The 19339-nt window shown below is 42.5% G+C and overlaps 1 protein-coding gene across 3 annotated transcripts in view; it reads left to right on the top strand.

The window, feature by feature from the left end:
• Positions 1-1678: 1678 nt before the first annotated feature.
• Positions 1679-19339, top strand: part of LOC145337914 (protein TASOR-like) — a 59407-nt gene continuing 41746 nt past the window's right edge. For all 3 annotated transcript variants that reach the window (XM_080182706.1, XM_080182713.1, XM_080182698.1), the window contains exon 1: positions 1679-3803. In XM_080182706.1, coding sequence (XP_080038832.1) covers positions 3437-3803 — 367 coding nt within the window. In that variant the 5' untranslated portion in view covers positions 1679-3436. The remainder of the gene's footprint in view (positions 3804-19339) is intronic.

The following is a 19339-nucleotide window of genomic DNA, read 5'->3' as shown; positions in this document are numbered from 1 at the left end:
ATGGCCAATCCACCTAACCTGCACACCTTTGGTGTGTGGGAGGAAATCAGAGCACCCAGAGGAAACCCACACAGACACAGGGAGAATGTGCAAATTCCACACAGTCACCTGTGGCCGGAATTGAACTCGGGTCCCTGGCACACTGAGGCAGCAGTGCTAGCCACTGTGCTACTGAGGGAAGTCTTTTCTCTCCAAATAAATTTCATGTTGAAATGTTTTGTAATGCATTTTTACAACGTGCCATAGAACTCATCCTGTCTCCATGCACATAGGTGCCTCTCTATTACTATAATTTTTTTAATATTTTCAATATACATTCCCTGCCAGGCATATGGCTTGAGGGCAAAATATTTCAAATTGAAAATTACAGAAAGTGTCATAAAATTTGACATGTCTCTTCCACACACTGGGTGAAATTTTATGAGATTTTTTATAAGTGTCAGGCGTGTGTGAAACTGGGAGACTTCCAGATCCATTGTTTGGATGCATTTTCAGGCCAAATCTTATGCACTAGATGAGCCCATTTTTCGCTACAGAAGGCAGTGGGCAGGGCTTAACATCCCTGAATGCCTCCAGCTCTGATTGGAGTCTCAAATTGTGCATGCGTAGGGAAAAAATAAAATAAAGCAGTTCCCTTGCTGGATCCCTCCCAGACCAGATACAGCCTCCCCCTGGCCCCCATGGACATTGGACACCTCTCAACATTACTGATCCCCCTTACCACCCTCCAAGCCTGGACCCACTTGCAATGGCCCCCATCACCCCCGGCCCCGATGGCTGCCTGACACGACCCTTTCTCCTTCCCCTGCTGCCCAATCGTCACAGAGGCACAAATTCACCCCCTCCCCCTCATCCCCTCTCCATCAGCACATCTGTTCACTTGCCTTCCCCACAATGCTAAAAAAACAAACTGCATTTAACTTGCTGGAATGCTCAAAACAAACCACCTGCAGCCCGATCTGCCCTAACAAGGGGCAGCTCCATAAAAACTCCAAGGATGGACAGACAGGCAGTGTGGGAAGAAATGGCATCCAGAAAGGCAGCTGCCAGATTTTCCAAATCTGATCTGGCCAGGTTGTTGGAAGCAATACAGAACACCCTCTTCCCCCCAGCAGGATGTCATTCCAGGGGAAACGACGGAAAAACAGCCTGGGAGGCAGTAGCCGCATCTGTGAGTGCCACGGCACTGGCCAAGAGAACTGGCAAGCAGTGACGTAAGAAAACAAATGACCTCATCTGGGCAGCAAGGGTAAGCGTTTAACCCCATCTAGCATCTTCCTCCAGATCCCCCCATCCTCAGCATTCTGCATGTTCCAGCCCTTGGCCTCCAAAAACCTCCTTCCTTCTCCCCCTGCCACAGCGCTTGTCTTCTGAGGTCACCCCCTGATGCTCTGTAGCAGTCATGCCATCAGATTTTTAATGGCTCTTTCCAACCCAACAGGAGAAGAATGCCCATATCCACCAGGAGAGGGCGGAGACAGGGGGTGATGAGCCTGACCTCAGCCCCTTTGAAGAGCAGGCACTAGAGCTTGCAGACAAGGAGGACATCAGCGACAGCATGGTTGGGCTGGAATATAAAAGTGTATACTTGCCAATCTTCCAATCAATGGAGGAATGCCAAATAAGTTGCCTACATCCCAGATTCCACATGCGCTTAGTCTTGTGTCGTGTGTATGCCCGGTCCATCTGGCAAGACAGCCCCCACTGCTGCTCCTACCATTCTGCCCCTAGTAGCTCAGAAGACTCCTTGGGGGAAACGGATGAAGGACCTTCAAGGGCAGCACAAGTTTGGTGTCAGCTTCCACCTTATAATTCACCATCTCAGATATTCTCACGTTGGCAGGTCAAGTTAGTGGAGAGATGTCAGGGTCACAAAAAATAATAATATTGAGATTCTTTACGTACACCAAGTAACATTCTGAGATGCTTCAATACAGCACAGGAAATGTTTCAGGTATTTTACAACGGTCTTACAAATACTGCCATTACTTCAGAGTTGTCTACATAGAAAAAGTTGCACTCCAAGGTACTTCAGTCTAACAGTGCTGTGCTGCACATCTCCCTGATTGCTGCTGCTGTTGTGCTGCCCATATCCCTGTTTGCTGTTGTGCTGTGCTACCCATTTCCCTGGTTTTTTTTATTCATTCGTGGGGCATGAGCGTCACTGGCTGGCCAGCATTTATTGCCCATCCCTAGTTGCCCTTGAGAAGGTAGTGGTGAGCTGCCTTCTTGAATGTCTGCAGTCCATGTGCCATAAGGGAGGGAATTCAAGGTTTTTGACCGTGAAGGAATGGTGATATATTTCCATGATGTGGAGATACCGGCATTGGACTGAGGTGGGCATAGTAAGGAGTCTCAAACACCAGCTTAAAGTCCAACAGGTTTATTTGGTATCATGAGCTTTCGGAGAGCTGCTCCGCCATCAGGTAAGTGGAGAGGTGGATTCACAAACAAGGCATATATAGACAGAGACTCAATTGCAAGATAATGGTTGGAATGCAAGCCTTTACAGGTCTTGATACTCATGAAAGCTTGTGATACCAAACAAACCTGTTGGATTTTAACCTGATATACTTCCAAGCCAGGATGGTGAGTGGCTTAGAGGGGATCTTGCTGGTAGTGGTGTTTACATGTATCCACTGCTCTTATCCTTCTGGATGGAAGTGGTCATCGGTTTGGAAGGTGCTGAATAAGGATCTTTGGTGAACTGCTGCAGTGCACCTTGTCGATAGTACATGCTGCTGCTTCGTGGTAGAGGGAGTGGATGTTTGTAGATGTAGTGCCAATCACGTGCTGTACTGCCCATCTCCCTGGTTGCCACTGTATTGCCCATTGCCCTTGTTGCTGCTGTGCTGTGCTACCTGCCCATCTCCCTGATTCCTGCTGTGCAGCCTGCCCATCTCCCTGGTTACTGCTGTGCTGGGTGCCAGGTGGTGCTGCCTGCCCATATCCCTTGTTGCTGCTGAGCTGGGTCTTTTGCTCAGCAGTGCTGTCCATCCCCTTAGTTGCTGTGATGGGTGGCTGGGCTGCTTATCTCCTTGGTTGTTGCTGAGCTGGGTGCTGCCCATCTCCCTGGTTGGCTGGGTTGGACTGTGCTGTGCTGGAAGCTCTGTGAGATGGGCTGTGCTGCCCACCTCCCTGTCTGGGCTGCAGCCTGGGTTAGGCACCTCCCTGGCTGTTCTAATAATGACCTCTTTGCGCCAGCCGCCCCTTTTATAGGGCGCGCAGCCAGGCGCTGTGTGTGATAGGCCAGCAGGCGCGCGGCCGTGGCCCCGCCCCTCCCCTTGGTGCGCGAGGAGAAGGAGCAGAGGGAGCATGGCGCAGGGAGATTAGAGAGAGAGAGAGGCGGTGGTGCTGCTGACAGACACACACATACACAACCCGCTTAAAAACCCATCACACATTTATATATATAGACATATACACACAAAAAAAAATGGCTTCTCATAGCGAGACTGAGGAGAGCGGGCTCCCGGTTCTGAAAGAGGACGGCCGGGAGAGGCACCCGAGCGGCGAGAGCGGCCTCAGAGCCGGCGGCAGGGCGAAGCCATCGTCTCTCCTCCGGAACGCTTCGAAATCCAAACAACAAAATGGCGAAGCAGCGAGCGGGCCGCTGGTGGTGGTGGTGGCGGCGGCGGTGGCACCCGGCCCCGGGCCCGGGCCGCTCCAAGCCGACACGGCTCCTGCTCCTCACCCACTCGCTGCCGAAAGCGAGGAGCAGGGAGCCCCCGCCGTTCACAAAACCGCCGAAGATCACGTTCGGAAGAGTTTTCAGATCCCCAAGAAGAACAAAGAAAAGAAAGGTGCTTTTTAAATGTGTTAACACGCAGAGCGCACAGAGTTTCGCCTCTTGATGCAACCGGCCAACAATTCGTTGCTGGAGAGCGGCAAGTGTGGGGGGAAAGCAGACCCCTTCCTCTTGATTAGGGAATGTTAGCAAATGAGAAAATAAATACTCAATCTTTATTTTTGCTTCTGGCTCTTGAGGGGAAAAACAGGTAAGTGCCAAGTGGACCAGAGAAAGCCAGCATGTGATCTGAAATGTGGAATTCCGTACTTAGTGTCGTTATCTGGCCAGACCTTTTGGTAGCTCCAAGCCTATGGGGCGCTCGTACTTGCCTTCATGCAAGGTCTTCTGGAGAGACTCTGGCTCGTTCCCTCGCACTTCAGATTTCATCTTCATCCACATTGATGCAGTATGGGCGTTGCTGATCCTCTTTCACTCGGTTTTATTTGACGGAACATCCATTTCTTTGTCTTGTTAACCCGACCATATGAGTTGGGATTGTTCGTCCCGGCTTCATGTAGGGTTTTGGGTCCGGTGGAAGATGCTGGAAGCATGTGGTTGTTTATTATCTCGAGAATAGTTTCAGCATTTTCCAAATGCCATTGGAATTGACTAAATTCGGATGGGATTGCTACTGGTGGTTTCCTGTATAGCAAATGTGCACCTTTGAGCGGCTACCAAATTTGGGAGGATAGCTTCAGTTCTGTAACACTTTGTGGTGCACTGCATGAAGAGGAAGTGCTGCCTTATAATTTGATCTATAAGTACCTTGTCACATCAGTGGTATACAAGATGTAATTATGCAATCAGTGGACTTAAAGCCATAATAAAATGTTGTATACAATTGACATGTTACTTGAAATCACTACAGGGAAGGAGACAATTCAGTCCATTATGCCAATGCCAGCTGTTTGAAAGAGCTTTCCAGTTAGTCTTGTTGATTTTTTTTCCCCATAGCCCCCAGATGTTTCTTTTATAGCGGAGGCAGCATACTACAGGTTGGAACAGCTTGCTGTGTCTAGGAAAAAATTATCTTCCTTTGCCCCTGATCATTTGCTGTATCTATCTATTGAATGATGGCCTTGGATGTATATGAACCTCATGCAGACTGTTAACATGTGGAATAAATAGTCGGAACTCTATACTTGACCAGTTGATAACTTGCAGTATTTGGGCTGCTCTGATATCTGAACTGATTGGCTGCTGTGACAAAATATAGTGGTTTATTAATTTTAATCTGTCACTGCCACCCCTCCCCTTGAAAAAATTTTTTTTGACTCACGCTCTTGCAACTACTGTCTCACCTGCAACTTCCCTCTTCTTGCAAGTCTATTGCCACCTTTCCTGGAGCTCCATGTTTGAATCCCTCTGGTCAGGTTTCTCCCCCTGCCACAGTTCTGAATGTATTATCAACAACACAGATGTGACTTACAGAGATGAACTTTTCTCTCCTCCTTGACCTGCCTGCAACCCAATGATATTGTTGACTACACCATCCTCTCAATGTCTCTCCATTATTGTCTACCAGAGTGAGACTACATTCACCTGGTTAACTATCTAGTCATAGCCAGCGAGTCAGTTGCAATGGTTTATCTTCCTGGCCTCGCACCTTACCTCTGGCATCTGACAAGGATCTACACACACTACTTCACCATCACAACCTCTCTTAACTTCTCCATGGTTACCAAATTATCAGATAGCTTCGCCAACATCTGGTACTGAATGAGCAATAATTCCCTCTGATTATATTGGGAAGAGTGAAACTATTGTTTTGGTTCCCACTCCCAAACTCCATACTGTAGCTACTGACTTCAGCTCTTTGCTGGTTGTGGTCTGAGATTAAGTCAGTCTGTTTGCAACACTGGTGTCTTGTTTGATCCCAAGATGAGCTTTCAACCTTTGTAAAATTGAAAGTCAGCATGGATTTACAAAAGGGAAATCATATTTGACGAATCTCTTGGAATTTTTTTGAGGATGTAACTTGTAGATTTGACCGAGGAGAACCAATTGATGTGGTTTATTTAGATTTTACGAATGCTTTCAACAAGGTCTCTCATAATCGACTACACTGTAAAATTAAAGTACATGGGATTGCAGGTAATATCTTGAGATGGTTGGAAAGCTGGTTAGCAGATAGAGAGCAAAGAGTTGGCATAAATGGGTCTCTTTCTGATTGGTAATCAGTGATTAGTGGGGTTCTGCAGGGATCTATGCTGGAACCTTAACTGTTCACATATAAATGATTTGGAAGAAGAAACTGAATGTATTATCTTCAAATTTGCAGATGATACAAAGTTGGGTGGGAAGGTGAATTGTGAAGAGGATGCAGAGATGTTTCAGTGTGATTTGGACAAGCTGAGTGTGTGGCTGTATGCATGGCAGATGCAGTACAATGTGGATAAATGTGAGGTTATCCACTTAGGCAACAATAATAGGAAGACAGAATATTACTTGACTGGGTGTAAATTGAGGGAGGTGGATATTCAATGAGACCTTGGAGTCCTCACGTGTCAGTCGTTGAAAGTAAGCGCACAGGTGCAGCAGGCGGTAAAGAAGGTCAGTGGTATGTTGGCCTTCATAATAAGGATTTGAGTTTTGCTGCAATTGTATCAGGCATTAGTGAGGCCTGGAGTATTGTGTGCAGTTTTGGTGTCTTTATCTGAGGAAGGATGTCCTTGCTATAGAGAGTACAGTGAATCCATGTTGATTCCTGGATGGCAGGTCTGACAAATGGGGAGAAACTAAATTGGTAGGATTATATTCACTGGAGTTTAGAAGAGTGAGAGGGGATTTTATAGAAACTTTTCAAATTCTAACAGAGTTAGATAGCATAGATTCAGAAAGAATGTTCCCAATGGTGGGGGAGCCCAGAATTAGGGGTCACAGTTTGAGGTTAAAGGGTAAACCTTTTAGAACAGAGGTGAGGAGAAATTTCTTCCACCAGAGGGTGGTGAATGTGTGGAATTCACTACCACAGAATGTAGTTGAGGCCAAAACATTGTCTGATTTCAAGAAGAAATTAGTTATGGCTTTTGAGGCTAAAGGGATATGGGAGGAAGTGGGTGGGGGGGGGGTGCGGTGGTGGTCAGGATATTGAATTAGCTGATCAGCCATGATCAAAGCGAATGGTGGAGCTGTTTTGAAAGGCTGAATGGCCTACTTTTGTTTATTTCAGTTTCTATATAGGTGAGCTATCATTAAGACTTCATTGTCTCATCTTCATAACTTGGCCCAACTTTACCCCACTTCATACCTCAGCTCATCTGTTGCAGAATTCCACGTTCAAATCTTTATTACCTCTAGATTTGACTATTCCAACATACTCCTGACTCATGTCCCACATTTTAACTTTCATAAACTTGAGGTAATCCAATCTTGATGTCATTCAAAATTCTGCTACCCGTTCTTAACTTGCCACAAGAGCTTGCTGATCTGCATTTGTTGTGATCAAGCAATGACTTGATTTTAAAATTTTTAATTCTTGATTCCAAATCTTGTGTTTCAAATCTCGCTCTCCCTGTTTCTGCAATCTCCAGCTCCACAGTCCTCCAGGATATCTGCATTTTAATACAGGCCCCTTGTGTATTCCTAATTTTAAATACATCATGCGTTCTGTTGCCTAGGCTCTGACCTTTGGAATATTTTTGTTGCAACTCTGCTTCTCTAGACATTCTTTAAACCTACTTCTTTGACCAAGCTTTGATCATTTTACCTAATATCTCCCATGTGGCTTGGTGTCATACGTTGCTTATTAATGCTGCTGTGGAGCACCTTGAGACTTTCTATCACTCAAAAGCCTATATAGATGTTATCTCTTATTCGTTCAAAATCTAACATGACAGCAGGTCTACATTTGCAATAAATTACCATTTATCTGGCTGGGTTGTGTTAGCTAAGAAATGATGAACATTCCTATATTCCAAGTTGCCTAATTAAATGCCTTAGAATCCAACCAAATTAAATTTTAATGATGTGTTGTTGCCCGACTCATCAACAGCGTAAGAAATGTGGAAATAAAAGTCTAATTTTCTCTCATGCATCTCCTTCCTTACCCTCAATATCCAAGAGCAGTTCAATTAATCACTTTTTCGCATCAAGTAATTTTGAAGCAAACTCAACAATGGGTTTATATACTGTATTGCAGCAAAGGCCCTGAAATTGGAAAAGTAATGACCAGTTAATGGTGCCTACTGTTATTTGTACATTTAAAAAAAATTTTGTGATGAGGAAAAAGTATATGCCATGAGAATTATGAATTGCCACAAATAATTGACCAATGTGCAATGATTTGCCATTGGTCTTGCAAGACCAGAAGCTCCGCGTGCTGCGAAATAAGTTGATTTAACATTGTAAATGTAGATGAATCTCATCAGACATTTGAGCTGAAATTTTATTACATAAGAACCCTGTTAATGATGGAATTCAGGGATCCTGACAGCTCAACTTTGGAAGCTCAAAGGAAATAATTGACGTGGTAGAGTTGCATTCCTGCAGGCAGTAAATTGATTCCAGAGATGCTTTGAAAATAAATCTTCCTCGTCTCTCAATCATGTCTTCCTGCTGTGTTTCTCTTTTGGCATCCAATTTGGCTTTAATTTGCTCTAGTTTCTTTTCATTCAGTTTGGCTATTTCTGAGTTTCATTGGTTAAGGCAATGGACAATTGAACCCAATGTTCATGAGGTCTCAAATGACTCATTGACATTGCCTTGCTTTTATTAATTTGCATTCTTGCAATTTGTGGCAGAAAAATAACACGATTTAAAGGGCCAGGAAATAAAATCATAGTGCTTTGTGTGGGATATTCTGATACCTTAATTTCTGGCCTATTGAGATGAATGACCAATTGATTATTTTGGTATTGGAGGACAGAATTTGTACTTGTTCGTTGGCTGCAATTTCAGCCAGCTGCTTGGCATATGCATAAACTTGAAAATAGTTCACCTTTTTCTGTTTTGATTGCTTGTGGAATGATGCTAAACCTTGCAACAAAACAACTTCTGTATGTGATTTTTGTGGTTATGTGTGGCTTGCGCACTAGATAATTTGTGTTAGTAACCAATGTTACGTATCTACTTGATGCAATATTCTAGAAAATATGAAATTACCTAGCAACTAGATAGTTAGCCTTTCAAAGCACTCATGAAATTGGAATGTGGCTAACCCCACTTTTTCAGAGTGAATCTTTTGGCTACATTATTTGACAAACGTGCTTACTAATATTTGTCATTCCTGTGTCTCAATCCTGCTGTCCAGCTTTCATAAGCTGTATACATTAATTTTAATTATGAAATGTCCACTAAAACTCAAGAGGACAATTTCTAGGTGCTGAGATGAGAAGTTGGCTCTGTGCATTGGTCTCTTATAATGTTCTGACCCTTGACCTCACCCAACTGCAGCTGTAGTTGTCTGGTAGCTTACTGGTGTATCTGTACTTTGAATCCAGTGCAGCCTGCGAATCAACCTTCATTAGCTTAAGTTTTCAAACTTTATTTCTTCATTGTTATGTGTAATTTTGATTGCTGGTTTTAGACTCTACCTGTAATTCTAATGTTCAGCATCATGATACCTGCAGTGCATCTAAGTTGAGATTGAGGTGTTTTTGAACTTATTTGGTCTTGTATAAATTGCTCTTTGGTTTGGGTGTGGTAGATTCTTTGAGGTCAAATGACATGCTTCCACCATATAGAAAAACAAGATTGTCTATGAGCATTCAACAAATGAATGGATAAATTGTTATGCCTGCACTGGTTGCGATTAAAGGAGCATTGTGGGTCCATTTCATTGTTTTAAACACTAGATTGGACCACACACTCTGGGCTACAGTTGCACTGTCATCTATTCTACCCTTAAATTGAGGTGTTAATTGAAAGCTTGTGGACACTTGAGATGATGTGGAGATGCTGTCGTTGGACTGGGGTAAACACAATAAGAAGTCTCTCAACACCAGGTTCAAGTCCAACCAGTTTATTTGATAGTAAACCCACAAGCTTTTGGGATTTGCCCCTTCGTCAGGTGAGTGGAGAGTTCTGGTCTCAAACAGGGCATATAAAGGCACGTGTGTGTGTGCCTTTATTTGCTGTTTGAGATCAGAATTCTCCACTCACCTAATGAAGGGGTAAACTCACAAGCTATCAAATAAACTGGTTGGACTTTAACCTGGTGTTGTGAGACTTCTCACGACGCTTGAGATCCCATATCACTGTTTGAGAGAGAGTGGGATGTTACCTTGCGTTTAAACCAATAATAGCCACCTGATTGTTGCTTGTTGGTTCTTACTTGCAAAGTAGCAACTGTGCATATCGATGTAAGACACTGCACGTCAGAGTAGTGTATGCAGTGATTGAGACCGGAACCATCTGGAAGTCTCCATGATTAATTGTAGTCACCTGGTCTATGGGTTTCAGTGTAGTGTGAGGTAATTCAATTATTTGTTCTCCTTGTATGTTGTATTCTTAACTGTAACTCAATTTACTTTTAGCAGCCTCATTTAGAATTGAATGTTTTTAAGACTGTTGGGGCAGAATTAGATGGTATGCTTTGCAAAAATTTTAAACTACTTTTTGTTTGCACAACAATGCTAGCATTCCCACTTTAATATGATGTAAATGGAGGAATTTAATGCCATTCTTCAGTTATACTAAAGGTGGAAGATGTTGATTAAGTGGGCAGCCTGGACAAAATTGAGTATTCATCAAATATTAAAAACGGTTGGCACAAGACTTCTCTAGAGAAAAAGCTTTATGTTCCAAGGATGCTGTCAGCCCTCTGTTTTGTCCAGATCACAATTTTTAATGGTTTGAGTCTAAATAGTAATTGGCAGTTGTCAACGAAAGCTGTTGTTGCTAAATACTGTATTCACAATGCTGGTAAGGATGTTTTAATGATGTTTGTGATTGAAAGTCAATTCCTTATCCTATTCAGGATTTTCAAGGTCAGTTGTGACCCCTGCTAATATTGAGGTACTTGATAAGGGTGGAAATTGAATTGATAATACCAAAGGCTTAAGTTTGGCTTAATGGTAGCATTTTCAGTTCTGAGCCAGAAGATCATGGGTTCCTGTCCCATTGCATTGTAGTACTGAGGAGGAACTCCACTGTTGGAGATGCCCTCTTCTGGATGAGACTATCTAAGTGAATGCCTTGTCATCTTTGGAGATGAAAGATTCCTTTAAGACTTATCAAAAGAAGAACAGATGATTTTTCTTGTCTTTCAGCCAGCATTTATTCTGCAGCCAGCATCACTAAAACAGATTTAGTTTATCTCATTGCTTGTTTGTGAGCTCTGCAGTTTGGCTACCATATTTGCCTACATTACAATGATTGCATTCATTTTTAAAATTATTCTTTTAGCTGGGAAATGTTTTGGGACATGCTCTGAAAGGTGCTTTGTAGAAGTGTATGATTTAGTTTTTTTCTGTTAGTTGTTATTGGTGCTTGTACTATAGCTTTGTAATTTGTGTATATAAATTATATATAGTGCCTTTAACAGAATGAAACATCCCAAGGTGCTTTGCAGCAGCATTATTTAAAAAAAAGTATGGCAATCGGAGTCCAAGAAGGATATATTAAGTCAGATCAGGGGAGACGTTGGCATAGAGGCAGTGTCACAAGACTAGTACTCCAGAAGCCCAGACTTTAAAAAAAGGAGGTTGCAAGAAAGGGAACTATAGATCAGTGAGCTTAACTTTGGTAGTAGGGAAATTGTTAAGAGTGCATTATTAAAAATTTCATAGCGCAACATTTCAAAAGCAGTGATTATAATGGGGGTGGCATGGCAGCACAATGGTGAGCACTGCTGCCTCACTGTACCAGGGACTTGGATTCAATTCCAGCTTTGCATTACTGCATGGAGTTTGCACATTCTCCCCATGTTTGAATGGGCTTTCCCTGGGTGTTCTGGTTTCCCCTCAAATTTGGTGGATTGGTCATGTTAAATTGCTCCTTAGTGGCCAAGATGTTAGATTCTACCAATCATCAGAGTCAAGGAAAGTCAGAAATGATGGGGATGGGAGGTGTTAGAAAAACAAAAAGTAAGGCTCTGTGATAACAGCAGAACTAATATAAAATATTTCATGCAGTTTGATCTGCCATGATGATGAATGGCAGAGCAGGCTTGAAAGGCCAAATGGTCTATTCCTGTTCCTGTTTCTATGATAGCAAAGACTACAAGTAAAGCAATTAAGAGAAAAAAGTAACTAACAGAACATGATGGGGATATAGGTTATAATCTAAAATTGCTGAACCAAATTTGCAGATAAGATTGGGTGGGAAGTTAAGCTGTGAGGGTGATGCAGAGATGCTTCGTTGTTATTTGGTCAGGCTGAGTGAGCGGGCATATGTATGGCAGATGAAGCATAATGTGGATAAATGTGAGGTTAACCACTTTGGTAGCAAAAATAGGAAGGCAGATTATTATTTGAATGGGTGTAAATTGAGAGGTGGATGCTTAGCAAGATCTTGTCCTCGTGCATCGGTTGCTGAAAATAAGCACACATAAAAAGCAAGCAGTAGTAAGAAGATTTCATTATTGGAATAGGGATGTTTTACTGGGTGTTGGTGACACCTGGAGTGTTGTGTGCAGTTTTGGATTCCTTATCTAAGGAAGGATATTGGTATAAAGGGAGTGCAGTGAAGGTTCACCAGGTTGATTCCTGAGATGGCAGGAGTAAGTCAGTTTGGATTATATTCATTGGAGTTTAGAAGGATGAGAGGGATCTCATGGAAACTTAAAATTTTAACAAGATTATACAGGATAGATATAGAATGTTTCTATTGGTGGTATCCAGAATTTGAGGGGGGGGGGTCATAGTTTGAGGATAAGGGGTAAACCTTTTTAGGACAGTAGTGAGAAGAAATTTCTTCACCCAGAGACTGGTGAATCTGTAGAATTAACTGCCACAGAAAGTAGTTGAAGTCAAAACATTGTGATTTCAAGAACAAATTAGATGTAGCTCTTGGGGCTAAAGGGCTCAAGGGATATGGAGGAAGGCAGGATCAGGATATTGAATTTGCTGATCAGTTCTGCTAATGAATGGTGGAGCAGGGTTGAAAGACTGAATAGCCTTGCCTGCTCCTATTTTCTATATATGTTTCTAATGCTCTGTGGACACAGGTTCAAATCCCACTGTGGCAGCTGGTGGATTTAAAATCTGGAATTGAAAGCAAGTAACAGTTACTATGAAACCATTATCAATTATCATAAAAACGCACCTGGTTCATGAATATCATTAAGTGAAGGAATCTGCAGTTCTTACCTGGTGTGGCTTACATTTGATTCGAGCTCCACAGCAACGTGGTTGACTTTTAACTGCCCTCTCAAATATACTAGCAAGCCACTCAGTTCCAGGGCAAGAGTAAAAAGAATGACCAGAAATTTAATCAGACGTAGGTTTTAAGGGATCCCTTAAATGAGGCAAATGGAGAAGAGAATTCCAAAATTGAAGGCAATTATAATTGTCAACCCACAAGTAGCAAGGATTTGAGGAGCATGGAAAGCTACCTGAGACCTGTGGGGGGGTTGGAGTTTAGAGATGGGGAAGACCATGGAGGTAGTTGAAAATGTTGACTGACTGGCAGCCAGTATAGGTCAATAAACACGAGTGATAGGGGCATGAGACATGGAATTAAGGCACGATGGGGGGATGTGCATTATAGGAAGCTTGGCAAGGAGGGCTAGTGGAAGGGAGGTATTTGACAGAGGCAGTTGACCTGATTATCTCAGTTTTAGTGATAATGAAGTCCATGAGCTCCTCACACTTGTTGGAGGTGAGGGTGGAAGGGACAGGCCAGGCATTTTAAGAAGTTTTAAGTCAAAATAATTCCCATTGCATTCCAGATGATCTTGGAATAATGAACAGTATTAGCAAACGAGAGCAGGATGTGTTAATGAGTGCGTGTGTATATAAATGTGTGTGTGATATATATTAGATAGATATAAGTGCTATATCGGTCAGTGATAACACTGTAAACCACTAACAGTGAAATCTAACATTTCTGCATCATTGTAAAACTTTTTTTAATGTTGCAGCTGTATAGGACCCTGGTCAGACCCCACTTGGAGTACTGTGTTCAGTTCTGGTCGCCTCATTACAGGAAGTATGTGGAAGCCATAGGGTGCAGAGGAGATCTGCAAGGATGTTGCCTGGATTGGGGAGCATGCTTTATGAGGATGGGTTGAGGGAGCTTAGCCTTCTCTCCTTGGAGAGATGAGGGATGACCCAATAGAGGTGTGTAAGATGTTGAGAGGTATTGATTGAGTGGATAGTTAGAGGCTTTTTCCCAGGGCTGAAATGGTTGCTACAGGAGGACACAGGTTTAAGGTGCTGGGGAGTAGGTACAGAGGAGATGTCAGGGGTAAGTTTTTCACTGAGTGGTGGGTGTGTGGAATGGGCTGCCGGCAACGGTGTTGGAGGCGGATTCAATAGGGTCTTTTAAGAGACTTTTAGATAAGTATATGGAACTTAGTAAGATAGAGGGTTATAGGTAAGCCTAATGATCTCTAAGGTAGAGACATGTTCGGCACAACTTTGTGGGCCAAAGGGCCTGTATTGTGCTGTAGATTTTTTTCTAATTTCCGGACTTCAGATGTATCTGTAATGACCATCACATCTGAGTTGTCACCTGATGATTGATTTTTGTAGCTATTTGGAGATGTCGTAAAATTAATTTGAAATACCAGCTTGCAGAATCTTGCAACACAAGAAGAGTCCATTCGACCCTTTGAAAGAGCTACCAATTTAACTCCGCTACCCTGCTCTTTTCCCCATAGTCCTATGATTTTTCTCCTCTTCGTGTATTTATCCAGTTACCTTTTGAAAATTACTATCAGATAACCTATTGGTGTTGTGGTAAAATACTATTCTCAAGTCTTTCAGCTTTGAGTAAGCAGAGATTTTATTCAAGCATGTACTGGGAGAAATCCATTATTCTGGTTGCTTTCCCAGGAACCACAAGTCTGTGTTATGGTTTATTGTTCTTGATTCTTACATTGCAATACATTGTTGCAGTTGCTGGCTGATGTTGCTTTAGCATATATGTAAAACAATCTAATTAATGAATGGAGCCATTCATGCTTGCTCATGCTTCCTGTTATCTTAGCTTTTGACCTCAGGAGGTTCATTAGTGTCTGGGACCTAATAATTCCCTCTTGTTTCCTTATCTCCTTAACACGTTGTTTACCCATGCTGCTACAAAGAGCATGAAGCTTTATAGATACCGAGGTTCCTACAGTACCAGTTCCATGTCACATCATATCTATAGTATTGGTTAAATTTCCCATCTTGCCCAGAAAGAGCTCGCTGCATTTGTCTATTCTAATGTTGTTAATTTGCCTGCTCCAAGACTGTTTGTGCAAAACCTACTAATACACGTTTTCATATTAAGATTAATATGAAGTAATTTCAGTTATCCCACTTCCCTTCATTTATTTAAACAATTCTCATCTCTAGTTCTCTTGCCAATTGTTTTAATTTATTTTCAGGTTACTGTTTCCACTGATAGAAGAATCAGTAAACAAAGAAATTATCAAAACTTGTCATGGTTTTGGATGCATCTTTAACTAGTTCTCAGTTCTAAATTTCTCCAGTATTGTCTGTACCTCCAAAAACAAGGCACATTACTTTTAGACATTTGCATTGCTGCAGAGTCTAGGTGTGTTCAAAAACAAATAGCTATGGCTTACACTGTCATAAGCAGTACTTCAGTAGTATGTTACAGGACAGTTTCATAAATTGATGCAATCAACCATAGTGTTAGGAAGTAGGTTAATTTTTGTTTGTATTTGTGTGTTAAGAACAAGGTATAGCTTTAAGTCAGCTTCATTTTTAAAAATTGCGTCCAAATCTGAGTTTGTTTACGTGCCAGCTTTTAATGAGGTTTTTCTAAGGGCAAAAATAAAATGGGCTATTGCCTAGCAACCTAAGGTTCACAGAGAAAAGCAAAAGCATTTTGAATCCAGTTGGAACAAGATGACCTATAGGAAAGTTGCATTCCACAGAAATTGCCAGATCAAGCAGAACAATACAGTGACAGAAAGCAAGACCCTGAAGCTAAAGGACAGAAATGTCCTAAAATCCCAGAGAAGAACAGAAGTAAGTTCCAAGAAGAGCTTCTGGTCAAAGGAAACTAACAGGAACCTGAGGAAAAACTTAGTAAGGAGCAGAGAAAGACCCCCAAATTAAGGTAGGTGCGGACCTGGGACAATTTTGGATTGTAAGAAACCAGAGATCCATGGTAATCAGAAGATTTATGACTCCTTACTAAGTGCTTGTGAAGCACTGGTGTTCCTTTGGCATAGCTGGGTATCTGGGAGACTCTGAAAGGCAAAGCTTGAGTGCACTTGGCAGGGCAGAAGAATACCACAAAGAGAGTTTGAAACCCTAGAAGTTCTTCTTTGGTGAAGACGTTGAGAGAAAGTGTAGTTTGGGAAAAGATTTCAAGGCACATACTTTGAGAGTGAAGATTGAATACGCTGAGAAAAGCAAAATACTGCAGATGTTGGAATCTGAAACAAAAACAGAAAATGCTGGAAATTCTCAGCAGGTCCGACAGCATCTGTGGGGAGAGAATGTTTCGAGTCCAGATGACCTTTCGTCAGTGCTCATTGGAAACCTTGTGGGAGACACAGATCCAGTGAGACCAGTTGGCGCACAGCATGAAAAGCCTCTGAGAGGAGTTGATGAGTAATCCGTAGAAGTTTCTTCGGGTAGCATCTGCCAGTTGGTTTCAGAGAACGTAGGATGTCTGACTACAGTTTGCCTATTTGAGGCTTACAGCATGGAAACGGGCTCTTCGGCCCAACTTGTCCTTGCTGCCCCTTTTTTTTTAAAATCCCTGAGCTAATCCCAATTGCCTGCATTTGGCCCATATCCCTCTATATACCCATCTTACCCATGTAACTGTCTAAACACTTTTTAAAAGACAAAATTGTAGCCACTTCTACTACCACCTCAGGCCACTTGTTCCAGATACTCACCACAGTCTGAAAAAAATTGCCACTCTGAACTCTTATGTATCTCTCCCCTCTCACCTTTAAACCTATGCCTTCTAGTTTCAGACTTCCCTACCTTTGGGAAAAGATATTGACCACCTAGCTGATCTATGCCCCTCATTACTTTATGAACCTCTATAAGGTCACCCATCAGCCTTCTACACTCCAGAGGAAAAAAAAGTCCCAGTCTATCCAGCCTCTCCTTACAACTCAAACCATCAAGTCCTGGTAATTTACATGAACTGGATTGTGTACTGACAATTCATTAGAACATGAGAGAGATTTTGTAACTTATGTTATCCTTACAAATCTGTGTAAAATCATAGAAACCATTCAGTGCAGAAGGGGGCCATTCAGCCCATCGCACCTGCATTGACAACAATCCTATCCAGGCCTCATCCCAATAACCCCACATATTTACCTCGTTATCGCTCCAATCGTCACATCCTGGGACACTAAGGGGTAATTTAGCATGGCCAATGCATCTAACCCGTCCCTCTTTGGACTGGGAGGAAACCCACATAGACACGGAGAATGTACAAACTCCACACAGACTATGACCCATGCTGGGAATCAAACCCAGGTCTCTGGGGCTGTGAGGCAGCAGTGCAAGGGATAACTGACCAGTATGAGGCTTAATTCCCACTTTAAAAAAGTGAGTGAAAATATAGGTGATTTTTATTTTAAAAGCCCAGTAATTTAATCACCCCCTGCCCTCAAACAGCTCCTCACAGCGCTTTCAGTTTTAATCCCCTTCATCTTCCTCACTCCTGCTCTGAGGCCAGGCAAGCCTCAGGGCTTGCCCCAAATGGGGTCACAGTGGATAAAAGTTTGGGAGGCTTCATTCCAAAAGAGAAGTTCTCTTAATGTTGAGAGGAGATTTAGATATTGTGATATAAAACACAAGATGCTGAAAATGTTCAGGAGGTTAGACTGTATCTGTGGAGCTAATGTTGCAAGTTTATGATGATTCTTAATCAGATCTGTTTAAAGTCGTCATTGATCTAGAATGTTAACTTTCCCTACGTGGATGCTGCCTGGCCTAAGTATTTCAGGCAGTTTTTGTTTTTATTTGAGTTCCAGCATCTGTGATATTTTGCTCTTTTATTAGGTATGAGATATATATTTGCTTAAGTTTAGAGACCGCATCATAAATTATTTTACTAATGGCATGCTAAATTAAAAAAAATTAGACAAGCATCTGAATAGAAATTTTGATTCCAGATTTCATATAATTGACTCCCTCTCTCGTAATCCAAGGAAGACTAATATTGAGCATTGTTTTATGTAACCACTCATTCATAAGAACATAAGAAATAGGAGCAGAAGTAGGCCATCTAGCCCTTCGAGCCTGCCCAGCCATTCAATAAGATCATGGCTGATCTGTCGTGGCTCAGTTCCACTTTCCCGCCCTCTCCCCATAACCCTTAATCCCCTCTCTTATCAAGAACCCATCAACCCGCTTCTTAAAAATATTTAGCGAGGCAGCCTCCACCACTTCAACGGGCAGAGAATTCCAGAGATTCACCACCCTTTGAGTGAAGAAGTTCCTCCTCAACTCCGTTCTAAACCGCCTCCCCCTTATCTTGAGGCTGTGCCCCCTAGTCCTACTGTCTTTTTTGAGCTGTCTTTTTTTCCAATCCTGTTCATCCCAATGTAGTAGGGAAAAGAGAAATGGATATGGCTAGGCATTGCTTTTGACCTGTTTCAGGGAGCATGATTTATAGTACTACTTGACTTCTGGAGTATAATTTTGATTCTCTTTTTGTTGGAGGATTTATAATTTTGTGAAATTACTTGAAAATGCACAGAGGAATAAGCATGCTTAAACAACTGCTAGTACAAAAATGTTAATGTTAAGCATCAGTTAGGCTGAGGAGGAAGATTTTAGTGTTAGAGGCATTGTCAGTTGCTTAAGATTTCTAATATGCTGGAACAAAGTTAAGTAAAATTGTGGAATTGTGTAAGGTGGACTCCCAAGATTTTTCCCCCCAATTATTGGCAGTGTAGCTAAGCCTGTCTTGTCAGGTACAGCAGGTGGTCAGGAAGGCAAATGGGATGCTGGCCTTCATAGCGAGGGGGATTGAATATAAAAGTAGGGAGGTCTTGCTGCGGCTGTATAGGGCATTGGTGAGGCTGCAGCTGGAGTACTGTGTGCAGTTTTGGGTGCCGTACTTACGCAAAGATATTTTGACCTTGGAGGGAGTGCAGAGGAGGTTTACTAGGCTGATGCTGGAGTTGAGGGGGTTGAGCTATGAGGAGAGGCTGAATAAACTGGGCTTGTACTTGTTAGAGTTTAGAAGAATGAGGGGAGATCTCATTGAGACGTATAAGATGATGAATGGGATGGATAATAGGACTAGGGGGCACAGCCTCAAGATAAAGGGGGGGGGGGCGGTTTAGAACGGAGTTGAGGAAGAACTTCTTCACTCAAAGGGTGGTGAATCTCTGGAATTCTCTGCCCGTTGAAGTGGTTGAGGCTACCTCGCTAAATATTTTTAAGACGCGGGTTGATGGGTTTTTGATAAGAGAGGGGATTAAGGGTTATGGGGAGAGGGCGGGAA

This window comes from Carcharhinus amblyrhynchos, chromosome 3 (genome assembly GCF_965287045.1).
Source record: "Carcharhinus amblyrhynchos chromosome 3, sCarAmb.v2.hapA, whole genome shotgun sequence".
Taxonomy (NCBI): domain Eukaryota; kingdom Metazoa; phylum Chordata; class Chondrichthyes; order Carcharhiniformes; family Carcharhinidae; genus Carcharhinus; species Carcharhinus amblyrhynchos.
The sequence above is the reverse complement of the archived record's forward strand: the minus strand, read 5'-3'. Positions and strand labels throughout refer to the sequence as shown.